At 40.9% G+C, this 19,389-nt stretch overlaps 1 protein-coding gene across 1 annotated transcript in view; it reads left to right on the top strand.

Annotated features, from left to right (window-relative positions):
• Positions 1 to 466: 466 nt before the first annotated feature.
• The window catches only part of si:ch1073-396h14.1 (disintegrin and metalloproteinase domain-containing protein 10), a 35,646-nt gene continuing 16,723 nt past the window's right edge, over positions 467 to 19,389 (top strand). Inside the window, exons 1-8 of the mRNA XM_070554138.1 lie at positions 467 to 634; positions 2,650 to 2,797; positions 2,995 to 3,113; positions 3,535 to 3,690; positions 10,946 to 11,025; positions 11,804 to 11,926; positions 13,987 to 14,079; positions 14,272 to 14,440. Of these exons, the coding sequence (XP_070410239.1) occupies positions 589 to 634; positions 2,650 to 2,797; positions 2,995 to 3,113; positions 3,535 to 3,690; positions 10,946 to 11,025; positions 11,804 to 11,926; positions 13,987 to 14,079; positions 14,272 to 14,440 (934 nt within the window). The 5' untranslated portion in view covers positions 467 to 588. The remainder of the gene's footprint in view (positions 635 to 2,649; positions 2,798 to 2,994; positions 3,114 to 3,534; positions 3,691 to 10,945; positions 11,026 to 11,803; positions 11,927 to 13,986; positions 14,080 to 14,271; positions 14,441 to 19,389) is intronic.

The raw sequence follows: 19,389 nt of genomic DNA, 5'->3' as shown, positions 1-19,389 counted from the left end.
GTTTGTGTTTAATCACTCCAGCATGAAAATCCTGCAAGAAAGTAGATAAAGGTTCAGCTGGCTCCATGTCTGTGTTTATTTGGATGGATTTCTTTCAAACAACAAACTTTCTCACAATTATAAATGAAGGAAATCTTCTTTATATTGTTTCATTATCACACATTAGATATTTTCTACTCTGTCTTTTCTGTTTTACATCATTTAGTTTGCTTCTTTTTATGACTTTAATCACCCTTATGTGAATTTTAAATATGAAATTTTAGAGCTGACTCAAATATTGAAAGAATTCATCTCACGTGACTTTTTTCAGCCTAATCTTTTATTTTTAAATCTCCAGAAGTCGATCTGCCTAAAATCTCGCTCTGAGTGTAAAACCTGCAGACAAACAAGTCTGAATTTGCCTCTCCCCAGTGCCGATGTTCATCGCTCCATCCTGAGTCAAAGCTTTTTCACACACATTCCAACATGTGAAGACGGCCGGTGTGAAAAGTTAAAAAAGAGAGAGATAAAAGAAAAATGCAGAAGTGAACCAGGGAGGAGAGGAAAGAAACAGCGAGAAGAAATGAAGACAAAAGCAACGATAAGAAGATGATGGTTCAACTCTGCTGGCTTCTGCTGGTCACCTGTGTCACAGGTAGAAAGTGTGTGTGTGTGTGTGTGTGTGTGTGTGTGTGTGTGTGTGTGTGTGTGTGTGTGTGTGTGTGTGTGTGTGTGTGTGTGTGTGTGTGTGTGTGTGTGTGTGTGTGTGTGTGTGTGTGTGTGTGTGTGTGTGTGTGTGTGTGTGTGTGTGTGTGTGTGTGTGTGTGACCTGGTTGTTTGTGTGCTTGTGTATTAAATTGCTGTTTTGGGCAGCTGGGTCTGTGGGACATGTCTCATCATGTCCTCTCAGGAATGCAGTTAGAAAACGAAACACAGACATGGCAACCTTTCTGCTCAGGTGTGAATCATGATGCAGCCTCATTTATTAAAGGATTTGTTGTAGGATTACTTTCAAATAGGTATCACTTTAACCACATGTTGAAGAATGTGGAAGGAGCTTTTGAGAAATCACAGCCAGCACTTTTTTTACTTAGAAAAGAAGAAACATGTTTTGTCTATAGTGTCTTTCTAGGTATAAAACAGACAGTGCTTCACAAGCGCAACAACATTTCAAAAAGATAAAATAAAAATAATTTCATTTAAAAATTTGAGAAAAATATAAACAAAATTTAAAAAATGTTAAGTGTAAAAAAAAAACATAAACAAAATGTTTGTTTGATCTGAAAACATTAAACAAGGTTTGTTATGACCTAACATTCAGTCAAGGTATGTGTGGTGTTTACTGTCACTATTTAGCACAAAAGATCTTAAATAAAAAGAAACATGAGATATGCTGTAAGACCTCTACTTTAACTACCAGCAGTTGAAAGGCTTTCTTTTATTGCTAAAGACTTCAGATTTGCTCTGATTTAAAGACATTTAAATTTTATTTCATAACCCAATGATTACCTTGAGATTTTGAGGTAAAGATTTGAAGAATAATGGCAGGTTTAGTTTTTCCTTACATTTCATGTGCCAAATCTTAGGTTTTTTTATGTGGTTGTTAGAATAGAATAGAATGGAAATTTCCTTTGTTGTCAGTGGGGGAAATTTTGTAGGACAGCTGCAATCAAAGCAAAGTAAAACAGTGCAGAAAACTACAGGAACCAGAAAGAAAAAAATTAAAGAATAAGGAGTAAAAGGCTGTACAGAAAACCAGAAAACATTGCAGAGATACTTAAAGGTGTGGTTCAGAATTTTTTATTAGTATTTCTGATTATAATCAGTCACTTATTGTTTTTCATGCAGGCTGAACACATAAATAGTCTCCTACCTCTATCTCCTGCTTTAGCTTCTGATAGAAAATAGATGGTGATGGTGGTGGTCAAGCTTGGACTCACCTATACTGGCTCATGATGGGAAGGCTGTTGTTGTTTTAGCGTCCAGAATTAACAGAGAACATTTCTGCTAACAGAAGCTAACTTTTAGCATTAGCAGCTCAACCACGTGATAGAAGCTCGTCCAGGTTTGTGTTATTTGTGGAGATGAAACATTTATGTTGTAGAGCAAACAGTGGTAGAGTGACATTGCTGTTATCCAATCAGAGGCAAGATGCCCAAATATCAGGACGTAAGACTCCAAGTCCCGTCATTTTAGTCTCTCCTCTGATGTAGCACACTTATCTGTGCTGATCCAGGCGTTTCTGGGCTTTTTTAGCCCTGAGTACAGCTTGCAAGGCATTTATTCCTACCAGAGACCACTGAAAATTTAATGATTAAATGAGTTTTCTACACCTTTAAAAAATTCACAATGTTGAATTTATACATGTTAAGAACTAAAATAAAAACCAAGATAAAATGCTGCGTGGATAAAGATGGTGGAGTATTTACAGAGCATGAGAACATGAATGGAAATCTGAGCAAATCACAAAAACAGCAAGGATGAAGGGATGCAAAATAAATGTAATGGTTTTGATGGGATTGCATTAACCTCCAAATGCTAAAATTCTCCAAATCTCACTAACATCAGTGACACTGAAGTTCAAGCACACATTTTCTAAAACGGTTGCAGATAAAATGACAGATGATTTCACCTGCTTTTTTAAATGTGCATGCCTTTCTTTCCTTGCAGGTGCACTGAGCAGCATCAGCCCGTATATAAAACATTACGAAGTCCTATCATATGACCGGGAGGATCTTCACAGGAAACACTTAAGAGCCAGGAGGGCCACAAAGCTTCAGGCCGTTACACTGGAGTTGGATTTTACTGCATTTCATAGGTAACGTTCAGCTTCAGAAGCACTGAAATGTCAACAAACTGTTACTCTTTCACCAAACTCTTAGTTCTAAATTATTAAATTATGCAATTAACTAATCAGGTTATTGGTGCCTTTAGCCAGCTGATGACTGTGCTGCATTCTTCCCATCACACTGCAAAGCTTTGACCACAGCTGCTGAATGTTTTTGTGTTCATCAGATCTTTCCATCTGCTCCTGAGACCAGATTCAGAGGCATTTTACAAAGAATTCACAGTGATTGGTGAAAATGGTCCAGAGTCTGTTGAACTTTCACACTTATACTCAGGAACACTTGAAGGTGAGTATGCAAGAGTTTGGCTCAGGGCAACTGCCAACCTGCATTCAAATCTGAATGTAAAGCAACTTCTTTTTGAGTTGGTCCGAGCTTCTAGATGCTGGAAAGATACGACTGAAAACATTCTCATTTGTGATCAGATGCTGAAAAATCTTGCAGATGAAGGCATTTTTTGATAATTTTACCAACAACAGTCTGCTCCACGTGAAATGATGACCCCAACCTTAAAGTCTGAGACGAAACATCAGCATGAAGACATTTGTTACATTAAGGCTCATAATCTCGTCTCTTTTTCTAGTCTTTTGTAAAACTTGCCCCCACTCAGAACCTTACCAGTCCCTTTCCCCAGTCTGTGTTTAGTTGTCTCTGTTCTGTTTCATCTGTCTGCCCGGACTCTGTTATCTGTCTGAACTTTATCTCACAGGCGAGCATGGTTCCGCCTGTCACGGCTCGGTGTTGCACGGACAGTTTGAGGGAAGCATCCACACAGAAAATGGGACATATCACATAGAGCCATTTGACAGATACACCAGCAGCCCAACAGATCACCACTCTATAATCTACCATGAGGATGACTTGGGTAAGTGTTTTCATGTAAAGAAAAGTGGCACTAATAAAGTCATAGCCTTCATTGGAGGAGTGCAAACCCACATGTCACCTCACATCGCCAGATCAGTTTCTCACAGAAAAGGGTTGATGATTCTGAGCTGACTGGTCGTACATCCTCTCATTTTCTCCCACATATCCGGGTCGAGTCGCGGGGGCAGTAGCCTGATCAAGGAGGCCCAGATTTCTCCCTCACCAGTTACTTGGGCCAGCTCTTCCAGGGAATCCTAAGACATTCCCTGGTCAGCCGTAAAAGGTAGTCTCTTTAGCGTGTCTTGTGTCTTCCCTTGGGTCTCCTCCCTGTTGGACGTGCCTGGAAAACTTCACCAGGGAAGCATCGATGAGGCATCCTAACCAGATGCCCAAGCCACCTCAACTGGCTCCTCTTGATGTAGAGGAGCAGCGGATGGCCGAGCTTCTCATCCTATCTCTAAGGGAGAGCCCAGTCACCCTGAGGAGAAAAGTAATTTCGGCCGCTTGTTTCCGCAATCTCATTCTGTCTGTCACTACCCAAAGCTCATGCCCATAGGTGAGGGTTGGAACGTCGATCGATCAGGAAATCAAAAGCTTCACCTGTAGACTCTCTGGAGATGCAGCACCAATCTGCCTATCTTGTAGATCGTGGGTCAGTATCTGCTTAATGAGCTGAGTTATTCCCAGTCTAAAATCATTAATGCCTAACATTTACCTTTCAGCATAAAGCAATAAAAATGTTTTTGGCTCTGTGGTGGTTGTTGCTCCAGAGTTGTAAAATAAGACTGATGTATGTGCATTTGGAGGAAGAAACCATCCTATTCACACTCTAGCTGCAGCCTTTCTGCAGATGATGGGAAAGAATGCAAAAAGGAAATCTTTGTTATGAGTCGACTCCTTAATCAACACCTCACAGAATGACAAACATGCACAGAAATGCACATCTGTGTCGTTGTCACAGATCCCCGCTGCTGAATTATATCCAGCTGGGTCACTGAGGGCCAGCGAGGAGAGCAGCTTCAGTGTATCACTGGAGCCTTCAGGGGGCTGAGAGAGGGTCTCGAGGCTCTCCCTGCTTGGGCCAAAGAAAAGACAAACTGAAGGTGGTGTGATTTTTGCAAGAGGAGGAGTTGAGAATTCAGGGGCTGAAATGAAGTAGAAAGCATGGGGGTGTATTTGGACTGAAAGGGAAAAGAGGATTTTATTCATGGATGAAAAAATGTTTTGGGGTGTGGGAATAAAATGGAGGAAAGTGAAGAAAGAAATAGTTGTTTTCAAGGGAATAGGAAGATTTTCGAGGAACTTGGAGACAATTTCTGCAACAGCGGATTGAGTTTGAATCTCAGCTGGCGTTCTTTAACCAGATGAGTCATTACAGATGTTAGAAACTAGACACCCGTGTGTGTATTTCAGCATGTGTGCAATTCTCTGGCCACCCATGGACGCTTGCATTCTTATAACCTTTGCTCTAAGAAATCATTTTACTGGGAACACAGTGCAGATTGTGCCAAACAGCCCCCACACACAAACACACATTTGTCCCCTAATCTGCACTGACTCCACAGTTTCCTCTTCGCTTCCACGTCAGTTTCTTTGAGCCAGGCTGTAGTAAAACTGTTCTTTAGTTGGCGTTGCCGTCGACAACATCCTGTCCCTTCATTCATGGCCCGGCATATCTGCAGGAAGCTGTTAGAGATTTAACCATGTGATATTACAGTAAACAATCAAGACCCCGGTACAGCACGAACAACGGTGACATAATGTGTATCTTTTCACTTCCTGTGGTTGTCGTCCGGAGGCCTCAAGTTCTAGATGAAGAACTTCAGGCCCCTGTGGGATTGTGGATGTCAAGAGGTCCGTCAGATCTGGGACAAAGGGTATTGTGATGCGATCAAAACACCTGGTCCTGGTCAACAAAAATCAAACCCTGCTATTCTAGATCGTTATTTTGAAGAGTAAAAAGAAAATAATTGTACTTTTAACTGCCTTGTGCTTGTGGATAGCTGCTTTTGGACTTTAGTTACCTTTTGAATTTAGATGAACCAAAGAAAATTGTATTGAACCCAGAAAAGGAGGGTGGCACCTCCTGAAAGTACTTGTAGGAGTGCAAATGGATGGGTTTCATTGTAAATCAAGATATTATGGGAAATTTTCCAAGAGAATACTAACACTTTGATAAATGAATTATGAAATCTTCAACCATGATTTTTTTAACAATTTTTTTCATTCATCTTTAGGTGTGAATGAATCAATTTTCAACAAATATTTTTTGTAACATTTAATAATTTACAAATAATTTATTACATGTCCACCTCAGTGGACAGTGTGCATTCTGAACATGAAACATGTTGGCTTGACTTACAGAAGTCCAAATGGAGGGGCTCAAATGCAATAAAGTCTTCAACAGCTGTGCTTAATAGCAAAAATAAATAACAATTTTGAGTACCTGTCCACTGTAGTGACCATTATGCATCAAAGGGCTAATGTAGGCAGAGGGCGGGAAAGAGGGGTAAAATATGAAAGTTTCCCAGCCAGAACAGGAGACCTGACAGGTATAATGATGGTCCGCTATGGTGTCTCCCCAAGTGGGTAAAGCAGTGGAGTGGTACAAGATAAAACTGTGTCCCCATCAGCTGCAGACATGCACCCTGCTTAAAGTCAGTTGGAGATCTCTTGTCTGTTTTGTTTGGCCGTTTATCTGCTCGGTCACCCCTGGCCACCATTTAGATTTGCCTGTGAAGATTTTTAACATTCATCAATCAGAGCTCAGATACTGAATCTTTGTAGGAAATTCAAGAGACTCAAAACCCTCTCAGACCGGCTGAGTTACAAACCTGTGCTGAGATGCACAAAAACAGATATTTCTCAAGCTTAGTTTGTCAGTCAAACACTGAAACAACCATGATGGTTTATGATAATGTCAACAATGCAGAGGTGCCTCATGTTTAGGGGGTGCTATTCTCACATTTAGCTATGGGTCTTACTCCATAAATACACAATCTTTACAAGTTGTGCCTTGTAACTGTGGTTCACCTTAAATAATGGGTAACAATTAACTATTAACCTTGTATTTCCGTTTAACGTAGTTTCATGGGAAATATGTTAATGTTTAACTAGGAATTGTTCAAATGTGGAAGAAGCTGTTTTACTTTTAATACCCCTTCAAGGGAAGAACAAGCTTTTATGCCTTTTTCAGTTTGATATCATTTAGGTGCCTGTTTCTAAACTGTATCTGTTGCTGTCAGAGGTTGACTAATAGCTGTGATGCTGGCTGAGCTCTTGGTGTTGCAGCAATACAAGAAATCTTATCAGGGTTTATTTCCCAGATCCAGACAGCAATGCTTTGGATCAGAGCTGATCCGGCTAATGCAAGTAAGGCCAGAGAAGCTGCCATATTGCATGTATGCATTACCATGTATCACTCAAAGCAAATATCTGAGGTTATGCAAAATGACAGCTATGTAAATTATTCAAACTTCATTAGTGTCAAAAAGGGGGGACTGTTAGGAAATCTGTGCGTACGAAACTTTTTTACTCCCACCAAACGTGCAGAATATTTGGAGGAAGATAAACGCGTGTTCTGATGCTGAGCACACGCTCTTATGTGTTGTCGTTGGAAGCCATTCCTTCAACAACAAGCTGTAGGGCATGAAAACCAACACCTACAGGGCACAGGGGAAACACACTGTAAGGTCATTTTTGATTTGTTTCAACATCCGTTAGGTTCAGAGTAAAGGTAGACTTTAGTTGGATGAAAGGGAACTTTCTACACCACGCTGCTCAGCAGAAAGACTGTTACACAGAAGCTGGAAACACAAGCCTTGGCAGGAACTCTGATTTTTCATCTGGGGATATCTTTCCCTGTTTAAATGAGAAAACCCATTTTGTTGTTCTCAGATATGTGGCTAACCAAGCTCATGTCATTTCAGAAAGGTTGGTGTTGATGGACAGATTTTTTTCCTACAGAAAAGAGGGAGATGTAGTCTGAGATGCAGGAGGTGAGGTCTGGAAACAATTCTGGGTTAACAACACCCAGCATTTAGGCCCCCATCAGCAGCCCCGCCCCCACCCCTTCCATACATAGGCTGAACTGTGGGTTTGTGATTGGCTGAGGGGCTGTGGGTGGATGGTGGTATTCAGGCATATGTTACGCTGAATGACCAAACTTGGTCCTGGAAGACAACTGGTTTCACACACTTTATGTTGAAGCCACTGCTGGTCTTTGGCTGAAATTTCCACTGATGTCCTCGTTACTCCCAGCAACACAAAGTCAATCTTGGAACCAAGCCACTACAAAAAGATATGCTTCAATCCTTGACCATAAACCTAATGAACTCTTGCAACATCCTTTGACTTCTTGTAGTCAGAACACGGCGTCTCTGAAGAATCCGGCACAATCTCTGTTGCAACAGATTAAAACGAGACAGCTGTCCCAGAGGGACTGGAAATCACAGACAACTGTGTTTTAGTGAAATCCGACCAGTAGCGCATCACAGACTACTAGCTGCTGTCCAAACAGAGTCCTTCTATTTATAAAGTGTCTGAGAATGGGATTGAACTTCTGTTCAGTGTGACATGCAGCTCATGAAAGGGTTTACAGTTAAAGTGCCATCGGTCATCATCGCACACTGATGAGATTACATCACCGCATTTGACCCATCCCCATGGGGTGCGGTGAGCAGCAGCAGTGGCTGCGCTCAGGTGGTGGTTTAACTCCCTAATTACACCCCTTAAAGCTGAGTGTAAAGCGGGTAAGCATTGGGTCTTTGGTATGACCCAACTGGGATTTGAACCCTGATCTCCCAAGTCCCAGACATAGAATCCTAGACATGAGCAAATTTGAAGAGATTTATTTTAAGCTCCCTGCATTCTGGATGAGGGGGTTGAACATCTAAAACTTGAAAGAGAAAATCTAAAAGAAGGCTTTTCAGGGGAGAAAGAGTAATAATAATAATGAACAAAAAAAGGAAATGGAGGAAACAAAGAAAATTTTAAATCAGGAAATTGAGGCGGGCCAGGAACAGGTCAGGAGGAGAGAGAAAAGACAGAACAGAGTTTCCAGCACCCGAAGGACCAATGAAGTAACTAGAACCAAAGAAAGATGCAAAAGTTTTTTACATCTTGGAACAAATAAAAATGCAAATGGTTATGCAAGAAGAGACCAAAAATCTGGAGAAACAGAAATTGAATTTAGTTCATTTCATTCTTTCACCAAATCAAGTATCCCAAAACAATTTATCTTCCTTATCTTTTCTATGTTAATTATAATTTAGACTTGTACTTACACTTTATATTTATTATTTGGAGTTAGGGTCATTCATGCATGTTAGGAGGTGCTGGATTGGGGGTTCTTCCCCGGTCCTAGTTGTCCCTGAGGGTTCTGTTCTGCACCAAACAGACGTGCCTGTAAGACTTTTGCAAATCAGATGTCAGCTGGCCCCAAAAAAGCAACAACTTTATTTTGGCCAATTTATTCCACAATTTCTTTCTCTTGGTCTTTTGACTGAAAAATCAGGGCTGAAAATGACATAAACAAGCATGTAAATTAGAGTCTCTGACTTCCAGTGTCTTCACCACAACAATGCACGAGGACTGTTCAAAATATAAGTAGCCTGTTCAGTTTGTTTTTCTTTTTAGCATCACATAAAAACCGAGATTTTTCTGTTTTTGTCCATTTATTACTCAAGTGATGAAATCATACTTGTGATAAAAACACAAAACACTTTAGTTTAACCTTTAAACTGCCAGAAAACATTGAAATCAAGTAAAAGAATCAACTTTCTAAAATCTTTTTGTTTGACTTTCATCACACTTGGATTTTGATCATGTGGCTCATCACAACGCTGTGTCATTGTTATGCTTCATGCTATCATCTTCTATAGGGATTCCCAAAGTGTGGTGCGGGGTGCGCGAGCTGCCACTAGGGGGTGCGCGAGGTGAAAAGTGTAATGGCTGCGGAGCTCAGAGAGGTCTGTCATATGTCACCATTAGCGTAGCCATAAACTCATTAGTGGGTGGGCTTAAGAAAAAGTAAGAGGGCACAATAAATGTAATTGAAAACAAATATATTTTTGCACGCGCGTGTGTCCTCCACATGCGCCCTAGCTTCATAACAATGCGCCGAGCTTCAGCACTCTGGCCTGCGCACGCCGATATGTTCCGTATTTGCTCATTTTTAACGATGATGGAGAAATCTGAAGGTGGCGAGTCATTCTGGCAGATTGTAATAAACACCCTGTCTCATGCAGGTGTTCTGACATTGTAAACCTCACACACAGAACATTGTGGATGTAACTAAATAAATCAAGAAATGATTCCCATTCAGGCTATTAACAGCGCGCTGAAGATCTGAAGTTCAGAGTGCGTCTGTCAGAGGTCAGACGCGTTCCAGCGGAACCACGGCTCACGGGTGCACATGTGAGCACATCTGGGCTGGGCAGAAGTAATTTTACAACATTGGTTTAAATAGCGCCAATAACGAGACACAGTGACTGGAGCGGCTCATGGAGCTGTGCCGCACACACACACACACACACACACACACACACACACACACACACACACACACACACACACACAGATTCAATGAGCGTGCACGCTGCGTAAACTCTGGCGCGCCGTCAGACTGAAGGCAGAAATGAGCGCTGCCTCCTCTGTGATAAAAACTTTTAAGAGGTTTTATAACATTTTTCATTCCAGGTCAAATTAAGATATTAGCTTCTATTTTGGGATGACGTATTAAGGTCGGATCCGCTCCAGCCAGTGACTCCGAACCTGCCACAACTCATGTTACTGCAGCATTTGTTATTCCAGTCCACGTGGCAGCGGATCGCAGATTCAGCCACACCATAAAACAGCAATAAGTCGGTTTGAGGCAAAAATGAACCTCATGGCTATGGCTTTTCCATCTTTTCCAAGCAAGTAGGCTTGAAGGAGGTAACAAACCAGTCACATCTCTTGGGAGCAAGCCTAATCCACATAGAGACTGGTGTCTTCACATTCACCTGCACAAACTTACATCTCCACTTTGACCCGTCTCCTTCCTTCTGCTCTGATTCTGCGGGTTGTTTATTTTTTCCTCTTTGAACACAAAATGAATGAACATGTTGAAGGGCTCAGTCACGACTGTGTGTGCAGCTTATTGTGCATGCTGTTTGACTGCAGCTAGGACGTGAGTGTGTGTGTGTGTGTGTGTGTGTGTGTGTGTGTGTGTGTGTGTGTGTGTCTAACAGCTTGTGTTTGTCTGACTTTGCTAGTCCTTCCACGTATGTCAGCTCACACCGATGAATTCTGTGCCACGGAGCATCTGAGCGTTCTCACCCACAACCTCAACCAGGTAGAGGCACAACATATGTCAACACTTTCTTCTTCCATCAATCTCAAGCTTTCCTCTTTTCTGATGATATTTATTTCCCCCTAAAAAAGTAATTGGTGATTAAAGCAGGAAGTTCACTTGTGTGTCTGATTCATCAGTTACAACCTACCCAGATTTGTGATCACATTCATTTATTCAGTTACGGTTATTGGCCCTATGAAGAGGACAAGAGCAAACTGCAGGTCTTAGCTCCAGGAGGATGATGTGATACCGACACAATAGCGAGTAAAACACAAAGCTCAGACCCGGCTGTCTGCAGATAGCCTTGAATGTGTTGTAAAGTCTTGAAAACAACTTTTTCAAACATCTGCCACATGTATTAGGCTGATCACTCCCCTGGGTAGCCATTTTAATCTTTAACCATCAAGCCAGTGGGTGGTTGTCCCCGACTTCCATTGTGAACAGAGGACTGGGACGTCACCACACATCCATTTTTAACAACAGGTTTACCGGTGGAGATCCTTTCCACAGTTAGGTAATGAAATGACCTGAGCAGATGTTTTTTCTCTGATTATTGTCCAAAGTTCCTGCCGTAGAATTTCTCATTTCCCACCGGAACTCTGGGGCCAGTTTATACCTTTAACTCTAAGGTTCTGGTGCTGCTCTGATTCAAAGAGCAGCAAGGTTTACAAATGGGAGGAGTTGATTATTTAATTCTGAATAGATGAAGACTGCTTCTTGGACATCCAGCCCATGCCACTCTTTATCTTCCTCGTGTTGATTTTGTTTCGCTCCACAGGAGGCAGAAGTGAGCCGGGTCAGGAGGACGGTTAACGAGTCGAAGACCAGCTGCCTGCTCCACCTCCACACTGATCACCTCTACTACAAGAGGTTCAAGACTGTAGAAGCCGTTGTGGCTCAGGTGAGCCTTCAACTGTATTGAAACATTTACGTTTCAGAACTTTATTTAACGGGTTTTGCTGATTTTCAGATATGAAGTGTTTATGTTACCAGGAAGAATGAGACAAACACAAACGTGACAGAGGTTTACATTTCCCCTCTCTGTTGTTAAAAATAGAGCTTGCACAATAGACTTACAAGTTCTTTTTAAAATAAAACGTCAAGGGGAACATATTGTTCAGTTTACGATGCAGTCACAATGGATCAGACCTAAAGATTCCAGCTTCTTTGGCTGACCTCAGCACACTTCATGTTTTTACATTTAACTCTCCAATACAATTTCATGTGTTTTGTCTTCGGATTAAAATCCTAAACAATCCTAAACAATTTTTCCAATAATTCAGTTTTTTCTTTGATAAATGGTCCTTAAATATTGCAGAGATTTTTAAGTTTTTCATCTTTGACTCCCATTAAGAATCGCAGTCATCATTAACAGAACCATCCTCTGCTGAACCTAGATGCAGCCCTGAATAAACAGCTGTTATGTTGCTGCACAAAGCAGAACATCTGGAGGACATGGTGTTCTATAGAGCGCAGGCTCTGAGCCAGATGCCGTGAATGTGGATCAATTGCCTCAATGTCAAGTTTCAGACATTGGATTGGTCAATAGATGGTTGTTCTGGAGTAAATGATAATAATAATAAACTGTTCAGGACATTTTGTGACTTGCTAGTGTCTGTGAACTGTGAGGGAACTCAAAACCTGTGGCCCTCGTGTAATAAGTCAGAGACAGAGCGTTTGTTGGTAAAAGCTGAACAGTTCTGCAGCCATCATAGCGACAGGTGCAAAGTGCTTAATGCATTTCTTCTGAACAGTTTAACCCTCAGGCTTCACTTTAATTTACTATACGTTTGAGTTTTTAGAGGACAAAAACGTCCATTCAAATCATCGTTTTTGATCCTGTAACATCTGCAACAAATATCATGCTTTCTGTGATATTAGGGTTTCATTTTGAAGAAAAGTAGTCAAAATTACGATTTCACTTTTCACCACAAAATTCAGTTATGTCTCCATGTGTGGCCCGTGCGTGAAACTACACATTTCTTTAGATCTTCTGCTGTTTGTATTGAAATCCAAAGGTCAAACTAACCTCTGATAAGAAGATAAAACCTAGTTTGACTCTTACTGAACTTCAAAGGGCAGAAAACAAAAACAGTTAGTATGTTTATGCACCTGTCTGGAGCTCCAGCCAGGTTCAAGCTTGGATGGTAAATTGAGTTTTTTGCTGTGTCATTTTGACATTATGGTGCAGTTAATAGCATGAGAGTTTTTAATCATCCAAAAATGTGTTTGAACATGAATTTTGTTTAACAGTCTGAGAAAAATCCAAGCTGATGGGTTTTAATACAGGTAATTTGACAATGGATAAGTCCAAAGCCATGCAAACAACAATTTGTTTTTGGAGTTCATTGAAGATATTTGTTAGCTAAACATTCTTCCCTGGGGAAAAAAGTTAATTTCAGTCGTTAAAATCCCCAAATTAACCTGGCTACTCAAAGTAGCAACCTGGTAATGTGTAAATCAGACAGACCATCCCCTTGGTTTGTGTGGCCATGCTGTTGTTTCTCCACTCATCCCCTCCTTCACCACCTTGAAGGCCATCTTTCATTTTAAACATGTTGAAGTGCTTATATAGTAAAAGGTCTACACACAAACACAAACACACACACACACACACACACACACACACACACACACACACACACACACACACACACAGTATAAAGTACGTGATGCTGTGACGTGATCATAGGGTATAAATAAACAAAGATCTGTTGTTGGTCAGTTCTGACCCAGTTCAGGTTTTTGAACCCGAGATGTTTGTATTTAGATTCATGGAACTCCTCCAGCACCATCCTCACCTGCTGGATTTCCACTGCTGCATGTAACTTGTTGACACATGGAACATAAAGAACGTATCTAATTTACCTCAGAGATGTCTTACAACCTTCTGCTGGCTCCGATGACTTTCCAGAAGATCAGGATCAGCCGCTGCTGACATTTGTCCTTTGTTGTCCTCAGGTTGCCTCGTACCTGCGGGCTGTGAACGACATCTTCGACAAGGTTGATTTTGATGGAATCAAGCTGATCAACTTTAAAGTTAAATCCCTCCGTGTAAGAGCCTTATGCAGCTGAACAGAATAATTGCCTAAAATCTCAGGGTGATGTATCAAACCATCACAGTTACTCTGACTTCCACGTGTGGACATTTAGTGTAATCAGTGAAAAGCATCATTTATGAACATCTGTTTCTGGGGGACTTTCTCAGAATTGTGGGAAATTCATTTTGTTTTACTCTCTGTTTAGGTGATGACTAGGGAGGACACGAATGATCCATTGACTCCTTTGTACATCGGACCTGAGAAGTTGTTGAGTCTGTTTTCAGAGCAAAACTGGGGCAACTTCTGTCTGTCCTACCTGCTCACTAACAGAGACTACAGTGGAGTTCTGGGCCTGGCGTGGGAGGGCAAGACAAGTGAGTCACAAGACAAACACCAAACAGGCGGTAGTTTGCAAAGAAGCTGAATGTGATTGGTAAAGGCCGTCAAATTTCTCTTCTAGGGCATTACTGATTCTACTTTAAGTTGCATTATTAAATAAAATCCACCAATGATTGTAAATATATCCCAAATATGATTTCAGTTTAAAAAGAAAATGTAGTTAATCTTTCTGATCTCGTAGTAAAAACGTATGAACTACAGTGTCTAGTTTATTCAGGTTAACGACCATCTTATCAAACACGTTTTTAAATCCGTCTAATGTCATTAAGACTTTTCTTTACTGGTGACACTGTTTGCAGGATGTCTTTTAAGCACGTCACGTTGGGCAAATGATGTATGAAACAAAAGACACATTTTCTTTTGCCATAATTACGTCTCAGTGGGTTTCCAATCCAGGGCAGCTGTGGCTACATCATAGCTCATCCCCACCAGGGTGTGAATGTGTGAATTACTGATTGTGTTGTAAAGCACCTTGGGGGGTTCCAGGCCTCTAGAAGGCGCTATATCCAATACAGAAAAAGGGGAAAAAAGTTATTTTTGCTATAACATGTTTAAATTTTGTTACAATCTTTATTTAAAAAGTAAATGTCAGTGTTAGTTTCTACACAAGAATAAACTCAACAGGCGTTGAGTTGGATAAAAATAAAAATAAATGTTCATTCACTAATAGTTTCTATTGGTTTCGACTTTAATTAATTCCTGTTTCACCAAATGTACCTGAAGAAGTTCAACGTGTTCAATGACCTAAATACACAAAGTGGGCAAAAACAAGTGTTAAGCAATCATTGTAACCTGTGTGTGTGTGTGTGTGTGTGTGTGTGTGTGTGTGTGTGTGTGTGTGTGTGTGTGTGTTATTTATTTGGGAACTGTTTTAGTAGGTCTTTCCTGCTTCTTTCAGTGACAATGTCCCACATGCAGCTTTGGATTGTCAGAAGGCGGGGGGGGGGGGGGGGGGGCAGTTTGCCACTGTGACTCAGGATTAGTGACAACCTGTAACACACACATGCACGAACATGTGCATGAACACACATGATCATGCTCCTGGGATAGTGTGAATTGTTGGCTGCATTCCACAACATGGTTGACATGGTGAAATCTTGTGTGATGGACAGCCACACACACACACACACACAAACACACTGTGGATAAAATGTTGTTTTGGATGTTGGGGCATTTCATTCTCACGCTATTAGATAATGTTTGACCTCCAGAGACAGATGCACTCTAGCCCTGCATCTCCACTCAGTCCAGTTTAAACAGCAAAACCATAAACTTCAGGACCTCTATACATCCAACAGAGACATAAGAAAACGCCACTTTCGCACGTACACATTTACAGCCCCATCAGCCGCATCAAACAACCCTCAGGAGTCCTTCATTGGCACATCAGCTTTAATTTAACAAAAAAATGTTTTAATTACAAGTTTCAGCTTTGAGAAGCTTCATTTTTGTTTTAATAAACAAAAATTCTGAGTATCACGATTTAAAAAAAATGTTGCATTCCAGCGTCCCACCCATGGGACAAAACACATTACAGTCATGTGAACTGGATTTTTAAGAGAATAAATAAAATGTCTGTTGCAAAGGTAATTCATAATTCATATGTAACAGTTAGGCATAAGTTCAAGCCAATTTGCATTGACCGTATTTCTCAAACCCTTTACTCTGCCTACAGCAATGCAGACCGAAGCTTCTATACCTTGAGTTTCTCAGAAGTTGTTTGCAGAATTGTTTGCAGGCTTTGTCAGCTGTTTCCTGTTCACTCATGAACTACACAGCAGGAGGTATTCCCTGTAAATGCATTGTCACTGCTGGAAGTAAAATAGGAAGGAAGAAATCACACAAACAGTGGAAATTGTGTTATTTTGTTTAAAGCACACTACAACAAGTAGAATCAACTTTTTGGTCATCCTTAAAGCTGTTATGGCGAATCTGCAATCAAGCTAGGTTTTGAATGCAAACACGGCCACGGGACACCCACCCCTTCCCTCGGATATCTTCCCTGAGACCTTTCTGCCGGAACCGGAAACTGCATTTCCGGAGGATACGAGAGGGAGCTAAAACCAGGCTTCAAATGGTGACTCCGGTAGTTTGTCCTAAAGTTAAAGTGGTAGCAGCCGGCTGTTTCTCCTTCTCTGGTATTATTGAGCGGAGAACCTCTCACACCTGTTCTGTTGTAAATAAGTGTTCTGGTACTAAATAAGTGATAGTTTAATGAATGGAGGACCCAGGGAAGTGTGTCGGTTTGGTAAGACAGACAACCAGATGGTCCAGTAGTTGACTTTGGTCAGTGTCGTGTGATTGGCTGAGGGTTTCAGACAATTTTGAGAGAACTACTTTATTGACCCTTTGCACCTACATCACCTAATCAACTAGTTCAAGCCCAATTCAGTGATCAGAAGAAGTAGCACACCTAGGTGGGGCTCTCAGAGAGCGGTATTTACAAAAGTTACAAACATTAGCTTACGTTCTCCCTGCTGCTATTCACCGATGTAAACAAGCTGCCGACGTTGCCAGAATTCACCCTGCTGGATTTATAACTTTATGTGATAAACAGCGTTTCACTTTAAACTGGAACTTATTAAAAAATAAATAAAAAGAAATTTGGATCCCTACCAATTTTTAATTGCTGGTGGGGTCATCGAGTTCAGATGCTACTCTCTCACCTGGATGGGACAAGATGTCTTTTAAAGGCAACACTCCTATCATACTACATAAACAACGTAAGTTTAACACATATAATCCTACATTGGGACAATTTTATCGTAAACTATTATTTCGCATTTTCTTGGGCCGGTATGTGCTAAGACAACCCTTTACAAGGTTAATGAAATGTCACTCAGACCCCTACCACCCCATGTGGCCAGAATAACGCACTTGCAACTTCAGACTGGCAGGCCGCCACCTGCTTCAGCCTGCTTCCAGCATGTCTTAGATCATGAACACAGCTGATTTGTTTAATTTAGTGATGAATCACTCCTGTAGACACTAATGAAGGCTGAGGAGATATTTCAGCTGTTAGATAAAGAAGCATGAAAAAAATTTTTTAAGGTAAATATTTTTTGCAAATTTGTTTTTAACAATCGTTTTTGGATGTTTTCAGCAGTCTTTTATTCTTGTCTGGAAAGGCAGTTCCCCTATATTAATGGCGCAGTATAAACAAAAACAGAAAAAAGAAGACTTTTTATTTCATGATAGTCACTCCACCACACAATAAAGGAAAACATAGTGATTACTGCTAATTTACTCTTCTTTCTGATGTTGGAAGTTTAATTTACATTTAACTGAGTGACTTTTTTTCTTTAAAGGTCAAAAGCAGGATGCAAGGGGAGAAAATCATCCTGAATACTTTCTAAATCCGACTTTTTGTTGATAACGATCACAAACAGTTTAACTTATTTTCACATGTGCTTCATCTAAAGTCTGACAGTCTTGTTGAACCTCAAAAACTTTGTGAGATATAATAAATGGTAAATGGCCTGTGTTTGTATGGAACCTTCTAATGTTCTACAACCACACACACACACACACACACACACACACACACACACACACACACACACACACACACACACACACACACACACACACACACACACACACTCACACACTGGTGATGATGAGCTACATTGTAGCAAAGGGGGTAAATTCTTTACGTTTACAGCATTGTTATTGACAGTGTCCTTCACACGCTATATGACAGTAGTGGGGTCCTCCTGCTGCAGTACAACAGAGATAAGGGGGCTTGTTATTGTTGTTTAACCTCTAATTGTCCCTGACCGTTTCTGGACGTCCCTGTTGTGCTTACCATGTAACAAATAACATGCTGGTTAGAAATCGTTACGCCTGCTTCTGGTTCCCACAGTCCCCGGTGACATCCAAAAAATGTTGGCTGTCTGCAGCAGACCCCTCTCCCCCCCTTCCTAGAATGTTTCAACTGGCTGTGTTGCATAAGAGGTATTGTGAAAAGCTCCCATGTCCATTGCTGATACCCTAAACAAAAAGGAAATAATAACTTTAGATGAGTAATTGTCCTCTAATATTCAATATTTCATTGTTGACTCTGATTTCTGCTGAGCTATAATTCATTTCAATTCAGTGTATTTATATTGCACCAAATCACGTCAAGAGTCGTCTCAAGGCACTTCACAAAATAAATATTCCAAATGAGTTCAGTTCAGTTCAATTAGTTAAAAGTTTCCTATATAAGGAAATCCAGCAGAAAGCATCAAGTCACTTTACAGCAATCCTCATTCTAGCAAGCATGTAGCAACAGTGGAGAGGAAAACTCCAGGATCCGGGCTCAGTGTGAGCAGGCATCCACCACAAGTGACTGGGGTTTAAGAAGACAGCGCACACACACACACACACACACACACACACACACACACACACACACACACACACACACACACACACACACACACACACAATATATTTGTGCTACTACTAGTTTACCTGTTGAATTAATAATAGAGTCACTATGATAAATACAATAAAATGTATCTCTTACTAAACAGAATATTTACTAAGAAATCACAATGTAACCATAGAAACATTACTTGGTATACAGTATATGTTGTGTGTGTGTGTGTGTGTGTGTGTGTGTGTGTGTGTGTGTGTGTGTGTGCACGTGCGCGTGCGTGCGCAGACGTCATGAATGCACACGCATGTGTGCATGTCTGCTCTGTCTTCCCAATCCCCAGTGAGTCGTGGTGGATGGCTGCTTATATTGAGCCAAGATCTTCTGGAGGTTTCTTCCTGTTAAAAGGGAGCTTTCCTCTCCACTGTCGCTAAATGCTTGCTTAGTATGAGGATTGCTGTAAAGACACTGACACCAGTCGGTGACTTGATGCAACCTGCTGGGTTCCTTATATAGGAAACTTTTAACTGATTGGCTTAATAAACTGACCTGGATTGAAAT

The sequence above is a fragment of the Nothobranchius furzeri genome, chromosome 8 (genome assembly GCF_043380555.1).
Source record: "Nothobranchius furzeri strain GRZ-AD chromosome 8, NfurGRZ-RIMD1, whole genome shotgun sequence".
In the NCBI taxonomy this organism is placed as follows: domain Eukaryota; kingdom Metazoa; phylum Chordata; class Actinopteri; order Cyprinodontiformes; family Nothobranchiidae; genus Nothobranchius; species Nothobranchius furzeri.
This window is presented reverse-complemented; position numbering and strand designations above follow the sequence as displayed.